Genomic DNA, 15,339 nt, shown 5'->3' with positions numbered 1-15,339 from the left:
AGACACACTGCTGACTCATGGTCAGCTTGTCGTCCAGAAGGACCCCCAGCTCTTTTTTTTCAAAGTTGCTTTCTGGCTCAGTCCCCACCCTGCACTGTTGCATGGTGTAATTCCATCCCAGATGCAGGACTGCATTTTCCCTTGTTGAATTTCATAAAATGTTTGTCAGCCCATTTCTCCAGATTGTCAAGGTACCTCCAATGGCAGCCATATCATCCAACACAAGGACTGCTCCCCTCAGTTGCATAGCATTTGTGCACTTGTGGAGGGCACACACCGTTCCACTGTCAAAGCCATGAATGGAGATGTTAAACAATATTGGTCCCAATGTGAATGCCCAAGGAATACCACTTATAAAGAGCCACCACGACACTTTCAGCCTGTTGCTCCAGCCTGGTTTTTACTCACTTTGTAATTCACTCACCTAGTCCATATCTCTCTAGTTTAGCTCTAAAGATGCTGCAAGACACTAAGTCAAAAGCTTGCCAAAGTGAAGGTAAATGATGTCCACTGCTCTGCCCTCATTTTCAAATCCAGTCATTAATTGGAGAAGGCAATTTAGGTTGGTCAAGCACAATTTGCACTCGGTAAATCCATGCTGTTTTTTCCCAATCACTTTCTTCTCTCCTGTGTGCCTGGACATGGCTTACAGAAGGATTTGCTCCATAACCTTTGCAAGGACTGAAGTAAAGCCAACTGGCCTGTATTTCCCCAGCTCTTCCTCCTTGGCCTTCTGGAAGATGAGTGTGCCATTTGCTTCTGCAGTCATTGGGAACTTCGGATCACTGCAGCCTTTTGAAGAGATAGAGAACAGCCTTGCAGTGATATCAGCCATGCATCCTGCTTGGCTCTGTCTTCAGGTTGCTTAAGTAATCCCTAACTCAGTCTTCCTCTAAGATTGCTTGTATTCCACCAAACACATGAGAAGCCTGAGAACAGACCTTGCCAGTAAAGACTCAAGCATAGAAACTTCAGCCTTTCCATCTCCTTCATCACTAGATCAGCTGTCCACTTGGCCTTAGTCTTCCTCTTGCTGCTTTTGTTCCTATAGAAGCCCTTCTTGTTCTTCATGTCCTTCAACAGTTTTTACTCTGGCTAAGCTTTGGCTTTCCTAATTCAATCTCTGCACGCTTGGGCATTTCTTCTTTATTCCTCCTGAGCAGCCTATCCCTGCTTCCATCTCCCATGGGCTTCCTTGGTCCATCTAAGCCCAGTCAGGAGTTCCCCTTTCAGCTAGTCTGGCCTCCTCACATCTGCATCATGTCCTGCAGACAGAGGTGGATGCTTCCCGTGTTTTGAGGAGGTTGTCCCTGAATATTAACCCACTCTCCTGGGCTCCTTTGTCCTTCAAAGCAGCAGCCCCTGGGAGCCAGTGCACCAGGAATCTCCCTGGAGTCCTCTCTATTGAAGTTCAGAGTCGTTATTGCTACTTGCCTCTTTTGCTTTCCATCTTTAAATCTTATGCCTTACTAGGAGTAGAACAAACAAGCACAGTTCTTTTGTTATTAGAATCAGCTAGGAAGAAATAAAAACAAATTTTATTATTCAACAACTTTATTTTAAAAAAATAAAGATTTTTTTCATGTTGACATGTATTAATAAATTGATCCTCAGAGTATGTTAATATAATTATGAACATTTTATTGTGCTCTTTTAGTGCAGCATTTTTGGCCTTCCTCACATTTTCAGTTGCCACTTTCTCAATGAAAAGGCAAGTATTATATTTCTGTTGGTGCTTCTGCCTGTAAATGACATGATATAGGTGTCCATAAAGACTCTACTGAAGTCCATAGAGTCTTGTTCATTTATACAAGCTGAGGATCTGTTCCAGCTGTTGCTTTGTGAATTCTTGAGGTAATTCAGGTACAGAGCTATTATTCTGTGTCCATGAGTGCTTCTGTTCCTATGATTTTTGGGCAGGTATTACAGTATCTGGTTGGTCTTTGTCATTTGGGCATACTTTAATATTGCCTCTAACAGATAGATCCTCTTCCAGTGTCAGGCTTCCCAGGTTTTGGTTTTAAGCATCCTGTTCCATTACACAGGTAAGACCTAAAATTTTGAGACGAGCTGAGGCAAAATAAAGATTTGTGGCTAGATCCGAGGTTGATAAAATGTGCACGGCAGATAAAATGTGCATATTTTGTGCACCTACTCATATGCAATAGCTGCCTTTTAAAAAGCACAATAGTTTAGGGTGTCACCTTCCCTTCTGGGAGTCCATTTAGCTGCCATGTAGAGTTGTGACTCTTCCCTTGGGGACAGGTGACTTCATTCCCACCAGAGCTTTGTAATCCTGGTAAAATCTTCCTGAGTATTAATTGCCTCTTGCGCTAAGAATGGATGGCTCACAGGATAACACCAAGCCCAGCATCACAACACCCTGCAACCAGCAGTGCAAACCCCAGCAGGAAGCACAGTGCGCTTGCACAGCAGCCCTCCCAGGGGATTTCCCTGCCTGTCCCCATGCCGGAGAGATGGGCGTATGGCAACTTGGGCTGAGTGTGGACAGGAGCTTGTAAAAGACAGTTTCAAGGTCCTTTACAAGGTAATGGCTGTTTTTCTGTTTTCAACAACTAAATATTATCTTGTATTATCTTTTTCTGCTCTTGTTTTGTTCTCTTAAAACACCATTGTGTTATACATACACACACACAACTGCTACAAATATTTCTGTTGAGAACCCTGCCAACTAAAAAGCTTTAGAGCAGCCACTGCATGCAAATGTACAAGAAAACTCTTCTGTATTTTGTGAGAAACTTGGAATTTCACTATACAGTGTACGAAATGGTCTGTCTTACATGTGTCTGGCTTGCCTACAACTACCTAGTGGGTCTTCAGGTTCTTTCAAAGCAGGGTCCTAGGGCTTATGCCCTAACTGATCATGCCTGAATATGGTGCTGGAAAGAGCAGTGAACCACAGGTTTATACTAGTGAGTGGACAAGACTTAGCTAACTTAAGGGAGATCCCAACATTTTTGCTCTATTCCATTCCAAAGAGCTGGAACTGTCATTGCTTTTCTCTAGGCTTGATTTCACCATACATAAAAGGAAGTTAATAATACCCACTTACCTCAGTAGGGTGTTATATGGCTAACCTGCTGTTTATAAAATGTATAACCCTGTGGCAAATACTTCCACATGATCTTCTGGGGATAGGACAAGACAAGCCTCTAATGAGGACTGGCATTTGGGCTGTCCATCAAGAGCATACAGATCTACAGAATATTCCCCTGGCGGAGTGAAAGGCGGAGTGTGTGCCAGGTCACACGGGTTCAGAGGCCCAGAGGCTGACACAGCCTTCTGTAACTCCTTTACCACAATTTTGTCCTCCACACATCACACAGATAAAGGGTATGCCCAGCACCATCGTTACCACCCATACTGAGACAGTTACAGCAGCAGCAGCCGGAAACAGTGGAATAGCACACAGCTTGTGTGCCCAGCACCCTTCCACAGAACTATTTTGCTATAAGCGGCTTCTGCAGGGGACTAGGCCCTACATTTCAGGCCATTACTAGCACAGAAGCAAAGGTGCAAAATTATCCCTACAAACAGCTACACGCCTTCAGGAGGCTGACACACCCAGTGAAGTGGGTGCAGTAGCAGTGACACACACCTATGGAAAAGGTTGGATTTGGTAGTTAGCAAGGTGCTACAGATCTGACTATACATGTTGCTGTCATTTCAACATAGTGCCCTCAAAACATCAGCTGATAGCTTGGCATAGCTGTTCTCCAGCATGTACACATATGAAGCCCTCATTGCAAAAGTGTGCTTGCCACACCTCACAAATGATAGATGCTGTGACAGATATCACTGCAGATGAAAACCTTAGCTGTGTAAAAGTATGAGAAACCATGTAAGAACAGTATCAGTAAGGCAGAATGATATAGTATGCATACAGGTTTTTATCATGCTTGTGTCCGTGAAACACTCATTTTTAAAAGGAAGCTGAAACACAGGTAAAGCTATGAACGTGTACCTGCTGAGTATACAACATATCTGATATACTGTGTATTACAGATTAGCTTCTTGGTTAGGGTGAAATCTCCCACAGAGGAATTAATTATAAATTAATCTCTCAGAATGGGACTGGGAAGCACTGGATTAATGGCTCCTCTTTTGGACCAGTACAGAACAGCAGCAGTTTAAGTTGGATGCAGCCCAGCACTGCAGGCCAACAATTCCAGTTGCTGTCCAGATTTGCAGTAAATGGGGTAAGTTCTACAGTTTAAAACCTGTAAACATAATGATCTGGAGTCAAACCATAGTGATATTTACTTGGGAATAAAACCTGATGTAGCCTGGGAGAAAGCTGTCCACCACTTCCCTGGTCTTCTTCTCGGGACCAAATTTTTGGGTAGAAAGATGGAGAAGAAATGTCAATAGGTACATAGAGTCCTGTGGAAACAAAAGTTGTATTTACTTCACTAGGAATTCTCTCTGTTGGATCCCTTGAGCATTTAAGCCAGGATATTAAACATATTTTAATTCTGATATTTCAGATAGAGCCACAGCAAAAATTTGGCTGATGTTCAAAACATGAAGTTGGTACACATACAGAAATCAAATTCAGTGCTGGTGCTGGCAGATGCAAGTGAGGTGGAACCTAGTGGGAACTTACATCAAAGGTAAGTTTTGGCCAAAGCCTGCACTGAGTATTAACATCTCTTGATACTTTCCGATGCATCATTCCAATATATTTGGTTTGGAAAAAAACTCTTCTGATGCAGTTAAATGTATGAAAGGACAGATGGCATCTAGCAGATGGTTTAGAAGACAAAAGAGATGGGTCTGTTTCAGATCCTATGGAAGACTCCTTGTGCAAAAGCTGTGTAATCCCTGTGTGCCTGAGTTACCCCACCTCAAATTATGGAGTTAACAACATGTTACGTAATAAACAAAGAAAATTAATTAGTGCTGAAAGACACATTGTTGGTTTTGATGTTATTATTTTTTAAAAATTATGGTTGTTTGAAAGTAGCTTCTTTTAACCATGTATATAGTATAAAGCTTAAACCAGCCTCTGTACTGAAGCAGATAGATAGCAGTTCTACTATTGCATATGCATACACTTAAGCCTGTACTTGTTGATTCAAAGATCAGACAAGCTTTTTCGGCACAGCTAGCAGTCTTTATAAGGCATATCAGCTAGAAAGCTTCAATGCAAAGAGCATATAAATTTGAGAGGCTGTGCAAGCAAATCCCATACACTGCAAATTGATGTGCTGATTTATCATTTTCCCTCTTAAAACATTGATGGAATCAAATGAAAAAATATGATAGTTCAATAGTTAAAGTAATCAAAACATATACATTTCTAAAGTTAAGGTCTCTTGAACAATTTTAATTTGTTCATGCTTAGCGCATATAATACTTTGTATGCCTTCTTTACTGCTAAGTGAATAGGTTGTCCCTTACCACACGGTGTAACATTTAGATCTTCTGTCAAATGTATTGATTCAAGCACTTTTATGGTTTCCCACCAGAATAGTTCCTGGTTGTTGTGATTGTCTTTGTAGCTAAGCACAGTTCTTTTACTGCTGGTTTTATCTTGTGGTGAGCTGCCTGGAGGGATCAGTGGCGGCAACATACAAAGCTCTGACTGCTTTCTTCCTACTACACTTCACAAATATTATCGAGCATACCTGTATTTCACTTTCCCCTTACAACAATCTAATGGCTAACCTGAAGCAAAACCCAAGTGGGAATACTTTCAATTAGTGCAGAAGCATCTGCTCATTCATCAAACATTACAGTAGAATATGCTTCACTGAAATTAATGAATAAATGCTCTATCACATGCAGTACTAAATGCATTGATCATCTGGACTTTGTAACATTTCTACTGCTATTTATTTGTGTCATGAAGAAGCAGAAAATGGCTTGAAATAGTTCTGAAACGACATAGCTAATTGTTTTTTTACAAAAAGGTCTGGAAGGAATACAAACAGTTTGTATCATCTCAGAATATAAGCAAACCTTGAATGGGATCTGGGAGGAGACCTTCCTTGGGGCAGGCTGTCCCACAACTTCCTGTTACCTTCTGCACCTTTCCTGAAGCACGCAGACTTGCCTGCTGCCAGCACAAGCACCCTGCAGCACTGGACAAATGGCTGGAGCACAGCTAGGAATTCGTGTGCTCCTCTGGGGTCAGGTGCCGCGGGGCTGCCTTTTCCGAGATTAAATTTGCCCATCTGAGATGTCCAGTTTTTAGGAACGTGTAGATTACCAAGTAGAAGATAGCAACACTGGCTGATTAATGATATTAAAAATTCATCTTTTTCTGACTACCATGCTGTAGATTTCCTTGGGGGCTGCTTCGATGCTATGCCTTTGGATACCTTCCTCCTTCTGCTCTCTTTTAAGTAGAAGACACGGGTCTCAGCTTTCTTAGAACCAGCACATCCTGCTGGGTGCGCGAACATAGGAAACTAGCTGGGATGTGTTTGGAAGCCCTCAGACATAGACCTAATTTTAAAAACATCTCCGCATGCTTGCAGGCTGAAAGTTAAACAAATGACAATAGTTTGTCATAAACTTAATCACATTTTCTAAAGCCAGTGTCAATTCTTGAAGCACAGAAGTTACTCTGGTTAGATTCTTCATCTTCTCCCTGTTCTCCATGCTCTGCAGCTCTGTTGTGGCTCTTCTTAAGACTTAATTGCTCTGTAAAATTATTGATGTACGATCATATTGCCAATATAAAGGAATTAATTGCAATCAAGGAAAAATCATCTAATCTGAAATAGATGAAACAGTAAACTGGATTGTATAAATATTTTATAAACAATAATTATCAGTGTTGATTGTGCAAAAAAGACTTATGTGGAATAAATAAATAATCATTTTAATAAAGAAGTAAGAATATCTAGGGTATAAAATAAATAATAATTATTATGAATATGTATTAATATTGCTAATATGTCTTATTCCTTTTTGTCCTTGGGTAGGCTGTGATCTTTACTCCTTGTGTTGGTGGCACTCTGCTTAGTCCACATCTTGCCTGACATCAAGGACAGCAGGGGAGTGTAATCCTTTGTCATGTTGATTCATTCAGTAGCCTGTTCTGTTTCAAACATGTGGCCAAGGCAAATGGCCATATACCAATCTGAGGATTATGACTCATTCTTCTGGTTTCCTTTTGATTTAAATGATAATGTTAAAAAAAAGTTCTGAAGCTGTGCTTTAGACAATGCCAAACACGCATCGAGTTTCTAACTGCCCAGTGACCCGCTGCAGTGGTTTCACCTGAAGGAAGCACAGGAACCACAGCTAACACTACACTGTCTGCCTGCAACTTGGGAGGCAGGCTGGTGCTCGCCATGCCCTACCCAGTGACAAATCCATTTCAGAGCTCCCACCGGACCTCCTGCCATGATCAGTGCCATCAAAATAAAATGTAATTCAAGTCAGTGCAATTCATGCAGAGTTTTGATTGACTCTTCTCACGTGAGAGAAGTAACAGATGTCCATACATCAGCATGTGGTAACCTTGCTTCGGCTCCAACTTTCAGGCAGCATTAGGATAAACTGGACTTCCCTGTCCATCCAGGCCTCCAGGGGTTGACATAGTCCTTTTCCTTTCCTCTTCCTTTTCCCAGTGCAGGTGATCCCTACTCCCAAACACCTGCTGGTTTCCAAGCTCCAGGTGCAGCGGCTTTGCTCGCGGTGGAGTAACTAGCGATGGCCAGCGTGCCTCTCCTGTCCATAGGGCTGGGATCGCAGCAGCCAGTGTGGTCCAGGAGCTGAGCAGAGAGTGACTCACCCAGAAGTGCGAGCTGTGCTCACCAAGACCAAGTGACAACGAGTGACACAGGTGCTGGTGCATTGGGAGAGGGAGAAGTAGATACCATCTGATCTGCTGTCTGCGAGGAAGAAAGCTCACAACTCGGGTGGAGCAGCTCCCCTCCTGACCCTCAGTGGGGAAACCGATCCTGAGGGTGTCATGCAGCCATCCACACTATGCGGATCATGGGAGAGGGAGGGAGAGAGACAAGATGGCAGGAGATAAGAGGCAAAGGGTGTGAGGAGCAGCTGGTGCACCCACCACCAGGCAGAGGGTTTGTTGGGGTTGAAACGTAGGGTGCAGAATGGATGAACTAGGACTGCACCTGCAGCCCTGCTGGCCTTTGCCACAAGGGCTCCTTCTCCTGCAGCACCCAGCAACGGTACAGGTGGGCGAACCTCTCTGTGCCCTGAAGTGACCACAAAGGCTGTGGTCCAGGAGATGGAGGGGAGGGCGTGCAAAAGGCACCTCGGTGGCGCCTGGAGGAGGCTGGGCAAGTTGCTGGTCAGGGAAATGCCACTAACCACTGTCGGTGGAACAGGGAGATAGCGAGATCCCGTTGCGATTGCTGGTTTTATCAGTGCTGGGAGGGGAAGGGATTTTAGCGGAGGCTTCTTGGTGCGGTCGGCTGGAAAGCCAACACCTCAGTATGAACGGCTTGAGGTAAAGTGGGCGCTCCTCACGCGGGTGCCTCGGCCTGTCTGTCAAGAGGGAGCAAGAAGGGAAGGAGAGAGGAAGAAAAACACAAACTGCTAAAAAGAGAAAAGGAAGAAAGGAAATAAAAGTCGACTGAAATATTTATTCCCCTGTCTGGTAAAAACATACCTATTTTTTTAAAAAGGCAAATTAAGATAATAAGCACCTCTTTTCCACCCCGGACGCCTACTGAGGTAAGAGGGGGCTTCCCAAGCCAGCGCCAGGGGCCGCCGAGCCGCCCCGCACCTGCTCCCGCCGCGCGGCCCTGAGCCGGCCGCCGGTTGGGCGCCCGCAGTGCGTCTGCGCGGCCGGGCCGGGCCGCCGCGCACCCCGCGGGCAGCCGCCGGCGGGCAGCGAGCCGGCGGTCACGTGACGCGAGCGCACCGCACCGCACCGCACCGCGCACGGTGCTGCGGAGCCGCGGCCGCCGCGCCGCCCCCCCCCCCCTGCGGCCGCCTCCTCGCCCTCCTCCCTGCCCGCGGGGCACGGGAGCCGGTGACGGGAGCGAGGCGGAGTCTGGAGGGAAGATACCGAGAGATAGAGATTTAAATCACATCCCCGGCTGTAGAAGGGCAGCAGCAGCAGCAGCCCCGGCGCAGAGGCACGGACGCACGCGCCGAGACAGGTCTGCCGGCTCCGCCGCTGCTGCTGCTGCTCACCATGGGTGCCGCCGCCGCCGAGCCCCCCCGTGCCATGGGCCTGGTGTCCAGCGTGGTGAACGACACCCTCGAGTTCTACCGCTGGACCTGGAGCATCCGAGGTAACGCGCCAGGGCGGCCCCCGGCCCTGCCGGCAGCTGCAGCCCCGCCATCGCCATCGCCATCGCCGTGCCCGGCGCCCCCCGCCCGCTGTCACTGAGGCGCATCGGTTCAAAATGGCTCCGTCTCCCGGGAGACGCGGCGCGCGCCGAGGGGGCTGAGGCGGCGGGCGGGCCTGGGCCTGGGTCCGCGGGCCTGGGACTGCGGCGGGGGGCCGGGCCCCTCCGCACCCGCTGCTGCTCCTCGTCCTTCTGGGTGTGCTTGGGTGCTTTGTTTGTCTCTCTTAATCCCGTGTAACGGCCCGGGGTGCGCAGGGCATCTCTTCGTGGCAAGGTGAGGGTGTCCCCCGGGCGCCTGCGGGCTGGATGTAGCAAAATCCGCTTCCCAGAGCACTTGTTCCTCTGGTTCCCTCTCACCGCAGCGTGCCTTGGGGTGGTCATATGTGGGGGAATCTGATGTCGGAGGTAAGCGAGGCCCTTCGGTAATTCGTGCCAGAGCTCAGACGGCCTTTGGCTTCTGCGGCAGGTGGGAGTCCTGTGACAGCATTACGTGGAGTTCAGCAAACTAAATGAGGAAATGATTGTTACTGGCCACACGGAAGCTTGTTGTTTTATATTAAATGCGTTTGGGTTGGTTCTGCTGTTTTCCGTTTTCAATATGCTCCATTTTTGTATTGACACCCATGACTGCAATGTGGAAGATGCTGAAGGAAGAGAAAATGTCTTGGAATATGGATAAACGTGAAAAAGCAGCTTTCAAGTGCTGGGACAGCAAATGAGATGGTAACTTGCTACAATGACCGGTAGCTCTGGACGTATTGGTCAGCGTGAATGTCTCTCTCTCGTTGGTCAAATGAAATCAGCAGGGTAGAGTCGCAGCTTTCATAGTTGCTATTGTGAGCAGCCTTGGGCAGTTGGCAGAAGAATCACTTCTCTGGATGTTTTCTTCATTTTTTAGTTGTCCACACAGTGATGAGGTCAAGGCTGTTTTGATTTAAACCTAGAAATACATGGAGCAAAACTCTGGAGTGAATGTGACTATGGACATATTTTGTGTCAGTATGATAAGTGGGAATGTAGGGCCTTTATTGCCGACGGGAAACTCACTACTGCATCAGCAGTCTTTTCCGCCCCCCTCCCTTCTGCCATCTGTCAGATAATAAATTAATCTTATGTTATAGATGGAGGGAGCTCACTTTTTTTCACAGTTTGCCTTCCCAGACTATCTTCTGGTTTTTGCCATATTTTAAAAATTAGGCCTGCGTGCATATTTTTTTCTTCTGTATTTAAAACCTGCCAGAATATGAGATCAAATAAAAATGCTTGCAGCAGCACTGCATTGTAATCTACCAGTGTTTGCTCTCTTTCTCTGCCTCTTGCAACACACAATTGTTCGTAGACTGACAGGTAATGCATGAAAGAGATGCTGTTCTAGCCAGTCAATAGCATTTTCGGATGGATATAAAAACGGATGTGGGTACAGAGTTGATATCCTTATGGATTACTTGATTTGTTTGGAAAAAGATTTCAAGTTCTGATACGTTTCCTGAACTTCAAACATGTTATTTAAGTCTATATATGGACCGTGTTTGTTATAAGCAAAAAAGATTGGGGGGAAAAAAAGAGGGATGAAAAGGGAAGTTTATGTAATGAATGTAAAGATAAGTAACTTACATTAATACTACATGTAGGGCAAACTTTTCTTTCCTCCTCCTGCTGCTTTGGAGAATCTTAAGCATATTTTAGATGCCATCACAATGTCATCCTACTACTGCTTAAGTCTTTTACTAATTTACTAATGCAAATTTTAAATTATTGCTCTAAGTTCAGTAGTGTGGGTGGAGAGTTTCTGGTTCAGATTCTGGATTTCAGCAGCTTTCTGCAAGGATAGTTTTGGACAGAGCCTAAGTCACATCAAAAGCATGTTACTGTTCTTACTTATACCCAGTAGTATGTAAAACAAGGTCCTCCTGTAGTTTTTACAGTCAGGTATGGATATGTGAAACATGTAATATCACCTAATGTAGTTACAAGGTAGCTCTGAATAAGAAAGTGTCTTTTAGGAGGCAACGCTGCATTGCTGTTTAATGAAATCATATCTTAATGCCCCAAGCTCTGTTTAAATACCTGCTCAGTTTGCTGCTTTTCTGCATGTGTCTTCATTCAGAAAAAAATAATAGCCTCCATTTGCCATCTCTAAGTGAATATACGTTAAAATCATGAATTCAGCACTGTTGTGTGAATTCATGCAATTCACCTTTGTGTCAAGAGCTATGGCAGTGATGTTGCTCAACAGAAAACACAAATTATGGCATGCAAGACCATTGCCTAACGTTCAATATCATTAAATAAAAAACTATACCACGCAGCAAAGTTGCTCAACAAATGATGCCATGCAATAGCGTTACACAATAAATCATACTGAAACACTACTACACAGCAAAATTACACAATAAAATGTGAAGAAGTTTTATTCCCACTACTACTCCTACACAAAAACTTCTCATTCATATGAAACCAAATTTCCTTAGTCTCTCCAGGTTTTGCTTCCATTTTTTATTGGACACCCAAGACTGTCTTTAGCCCTGTTCTCAGTATTCAGCGGGATTGTCCTGCCAGCTGGTGTTTTCTAATGTTGCCCCAGACTCCTGTGATGAAACTTGTGTAGAACTGTGCCAGAATGTCCCACTGAGTCTTGTACTGCTTTATTTTTGTGCTGTAAAGATTTGGTCTTTTTCCTCCCCTGCTTTGTGCTATTTAAAAAGCAACCGACCTTTTCTGAGACCAAAAAGAACCCCAAAAGATCGAGTATATGATGAGCCTAACTGGATTTTTTTTTTAATGATGTCACAATTTTTTTTATCATTAAGCGTGCTATCTAAAGCCAGTTTGTTTGTGGATTTGTTTTTCTTTATTATTTTTTTTAAATCTTGCATTTGGAATAATAACAGTATTCTGTGACTTTTTCCACATATATATTATCAAATACATTTTCAGCCTTAGCTTAATATGTTTTTCCTTGTAAATCTGTTGAAATACTTTTTTTCTTTCCTCTCCTTCCTTGACTATCATTTTAGACCCCTTTCATGAAGGCCTAAAATCCATTGTAACCGTATATTCACCTGAAAGGGCTGAAGGAGATCATTTAGGAAGCCATAAATTTCAAGGAGAGGTAGAAAGGACAAAAACATGAAAGATGATCTAGGAATTCCATGCCATTTTTTCTGTAAGGGCATGGGACCAGTAACATATCGGTAACAGGTAGGGCAGGGCTTCCTTCTTTCTCTCAGCTCAGGTAGCTGGTTGGGGTTAGATCTGCCAAGAAGGATTAAGGGTATGATTAGATGACTGAGCAAGTGACTTAAAGGGAGGTTCCAGGCTGAGTCCAGGGGAACTATTTAAGATTAGTAACTCAGGACACAATCCAGGAAAGAAGAATGTGGAAATCTCAAGACATGGGTGAAGAGACCATTGGCTGTTGGGGAGTAGGAGACTATGGCTCAAAAAGGAGATTTGTGAAACCCTATATCAAAAAGATTTATTTTAGAGGAACTAGTTAATTTGAATGTATTGAGCTAAAGAACAGAAGGATTTACCGACTTTGGGTAAGAGTGATTGTTCTTGCACCTCAAAGTTAAAAGAAGGCAGGGCCATGCCAGGCCATGTGGGACTGCTTTGGAACAGCAACTATTTACAGCTGTTGCAGTTAATAAGATTACAGACTTTTTCCATCGGGAGGAAAGGAGAGAGGAGAAAGATGCAAACTTTCACTTTAGTGGTAGTCTTCTAAGTAACATCTTGTTCAGGAGCAATATCAATTGTAGCTTTTATCAGTTGGGTCAGAAGTGTAAGGCAATGAGGATGGGAAACACAAGAAACTTAGAGCTGCTTGCCTTAAAAGTGATCAAGTGGAGCAGCTTCTGTGGGAACTCAAATTGTCATAAAAACTTATGCCAGGAAGACCTTGGGACTAAGTTAAGAATGCTCAGGAAGTTCAGGTTCAGTTTCTTTTTCAGTCCAGTGAACAGAACTAGAAGCAAATGCTTTTTTTCTTATTATTCCCTCCTTTTTTCCCCCATACAGAAACCAAGTGTGGCCAAAGGATCCCGAATGTTTATGCTTGAGGAAAGTTCATTGGGGTGGTTACCAGAACAGTCTGAGTGTAAGTAGTACGTTGTTGTATTTGAGGATTTGTGCCAAAACTGGAGGCAAGTAGAATCCCAATGAAAGTTCGTCAGGGGGTGACAATGGGGAGAGAGAACGAAGGGCGACATGAAGGTTCATGAAGCCTGTTTCACAGAAACAAAGCAGAATGTGTTCCTAAGCTTTCAGAGGGTTGGCTGAGCATCAGACTCAGTGATTTGGCATGATACTTGTCTTGCAGATACAATTTTCTTCTCCGGGGAACGGTTTTTTCGATCTGTGACCATGACGGTGTAGAACACAAGGATTAGACAGGAGGAAACACACCAGAAACTGGAGAAACTAGTGTAATCAGGTTTGGCTATCTTGTGGTAGAAACACAAAGAAAAAACCTGTGGCAGAAGCAGCACTTGGAGGAATTGATTACAGAAGTAAAGAATGTTAAAGGCTACATTATGTGAGTCTACTGTCAACCAAACTGAGCAATAGGAGCATCCCAGTTTACTTGATTCGTTTCATTAAGCATCACATTTAACTGCCTGTCAGTGGAGGAAGGGACTTTATTAGTGAAGAAAAAACAGCTGTCAGTATTGAAGGCAGTTTGCTGGGTGTTTGAGGGAAATTCCACCCACATTTCATCACCAGGAGATTTTATCAGATTGCAGAACTCAAAAGACAGATAATCAGAACAAACCAGATACCAAGCACCTTTTAAAATGGAAGCATAATTCAGAAAAGTACATTACTGAAGTTGAAACGTCTGCTTAGAGATTTTGGATCACCAGGCTTCAAGAACTCAAGCCTGAGGGAGTAGTGTGAAGCAAAGCTGACGCTATGGATGAGGAGCTGAGTTGAGTGGAAGACTTCTAAAATGAAGGAGGAGGAGTTGTAGGTGATCACCTGCAACTCCCAGCTCCAGCAAAGAGATGAAACAGAAAAAAGCCTTCAAAGGGCACCAGCAAGAATGTGATACAAACTTCTGTTTGAGCACTCATCAGCGTATTCCAGAAGCAAAAGGAAATGTTTGGACAAAATGGCAAGAACATAACTGAACTTCTGGGAATTCCTTTTAAGGCTGTGTAGATAGCATGTCTTGAAATCTCTGGAGGAAATAAGATGTCCCAAATACTCGTAAAGCAGATTCCATGGAAAAAGGTTGGGAAACTGCTTTATACAAAACTTAACCAAGCTGATTCCATGACCTTAGTACCTACTGCAGAAGGCCAAATGACTGGATGTTTAAAATTGCAGCACACAGTAAATTACTGCTGTAGAGCCACATACTGCAATGAGAGGTGAAGAATTCTTGAGCAGTTAAAACACCTGTGGCATGAAGCAGATGCATTCATCCTGGAGACTGCACTGGTTACATAAATTGATTGAGCATAGTGGTTGAACTGTTGTTCGTAGGTAGCTGTTTCCAGTTGGAGAAACTTGACAGAAAGTTGATCGTGGTAGTCATTCTGTATTTATGCGGTGCTCAGGGTGAAGGGGCGCGTAGCAGGGCTATGGTTATAGCTATGGAAGACCAGAAGAGGTTGCATTCAAGGCAGCTATAGTATACTATCCTGTGTAACCAGGAAAGATTGTCAAAGGCTGCATAAGGAGAGAGGACAGAGGAAGGTGTAGGAAACATAGGTTGTAGTTCCTTTTAAGGTCTTGTAGATCAGGAGCAATGAGGATTGGGTGAGGCAAGACTCCACTTTTTCCTCTGCCAGTCCAGACAGGTTTTTGGTTACTTGATTCACATGGAAAGGATTAAGGGAGCACTTAGATGAAAGGTGAATGAATGAAAAGGCTCCAAGTGGACATGGAGAGAACTTCGGGAGGAAGAATTTGCTAGGATGCAAGACTAGGTGTGGGGAAAGGCTGTGGTGTGTAAAGAGTTTTTTGAGGTAAGGCAAATGGGGCTAAACATGAATGGCCTAAAAAACTGAGCGTTCATTTAGCT

General features: G+C 44.2%; 1 protein-coding gene across 2 annotated transcripts in view; it reads left to right on the top strand.

The window, feature by feature from the left end:
* The first annotated feature begins 8,803 nt into the window (after window positions 1-8,803).
* ELOVL4 (ELOVL fatty acid elongase 4) overlaps window positions 8,804-15,339 on the top strand; it is a 31,742-nt gene continuing 25,206 nt past the window's right edge. The window contains exons 1-2 of one of the 2 annotated variants that reach the window (XM_072857839.1): window positions 9,194-9,248; window positions 13,329-13,407. In XM_072857839.1, the coding sequence (XP_072713940.1) occupies window positions 13,356-13,407 (52 nt within the window). In that variant the 5' untranslated portion in view covers window positions 9,194-9,248; window positions 13,329-13,355. Of the gene's footprint in view, window positions 9,249-13,328; window positions 13,408-15,339 lie in introns of both variants that reach the window. The other variant, XM_072857838.1, reaches the window with a different exon arrangement.

Source organism: Ciconia boyciana, chromosome 3 (genome assembly GCF_034638445.1).
Source record: "Ciconia boyciana chromosome 3, ASM3463844v1, whole genome shotgun sequence".
Lineage (NCBI taxonomy): Eukaryota > Metazoa > Chordata > Aves > Ciconiiformes > Ciconiidae > Ciconia > Ciconia boyciana.
This window is presented reverse-complemented; position numbering and strand designations above follow the sequence as displayed.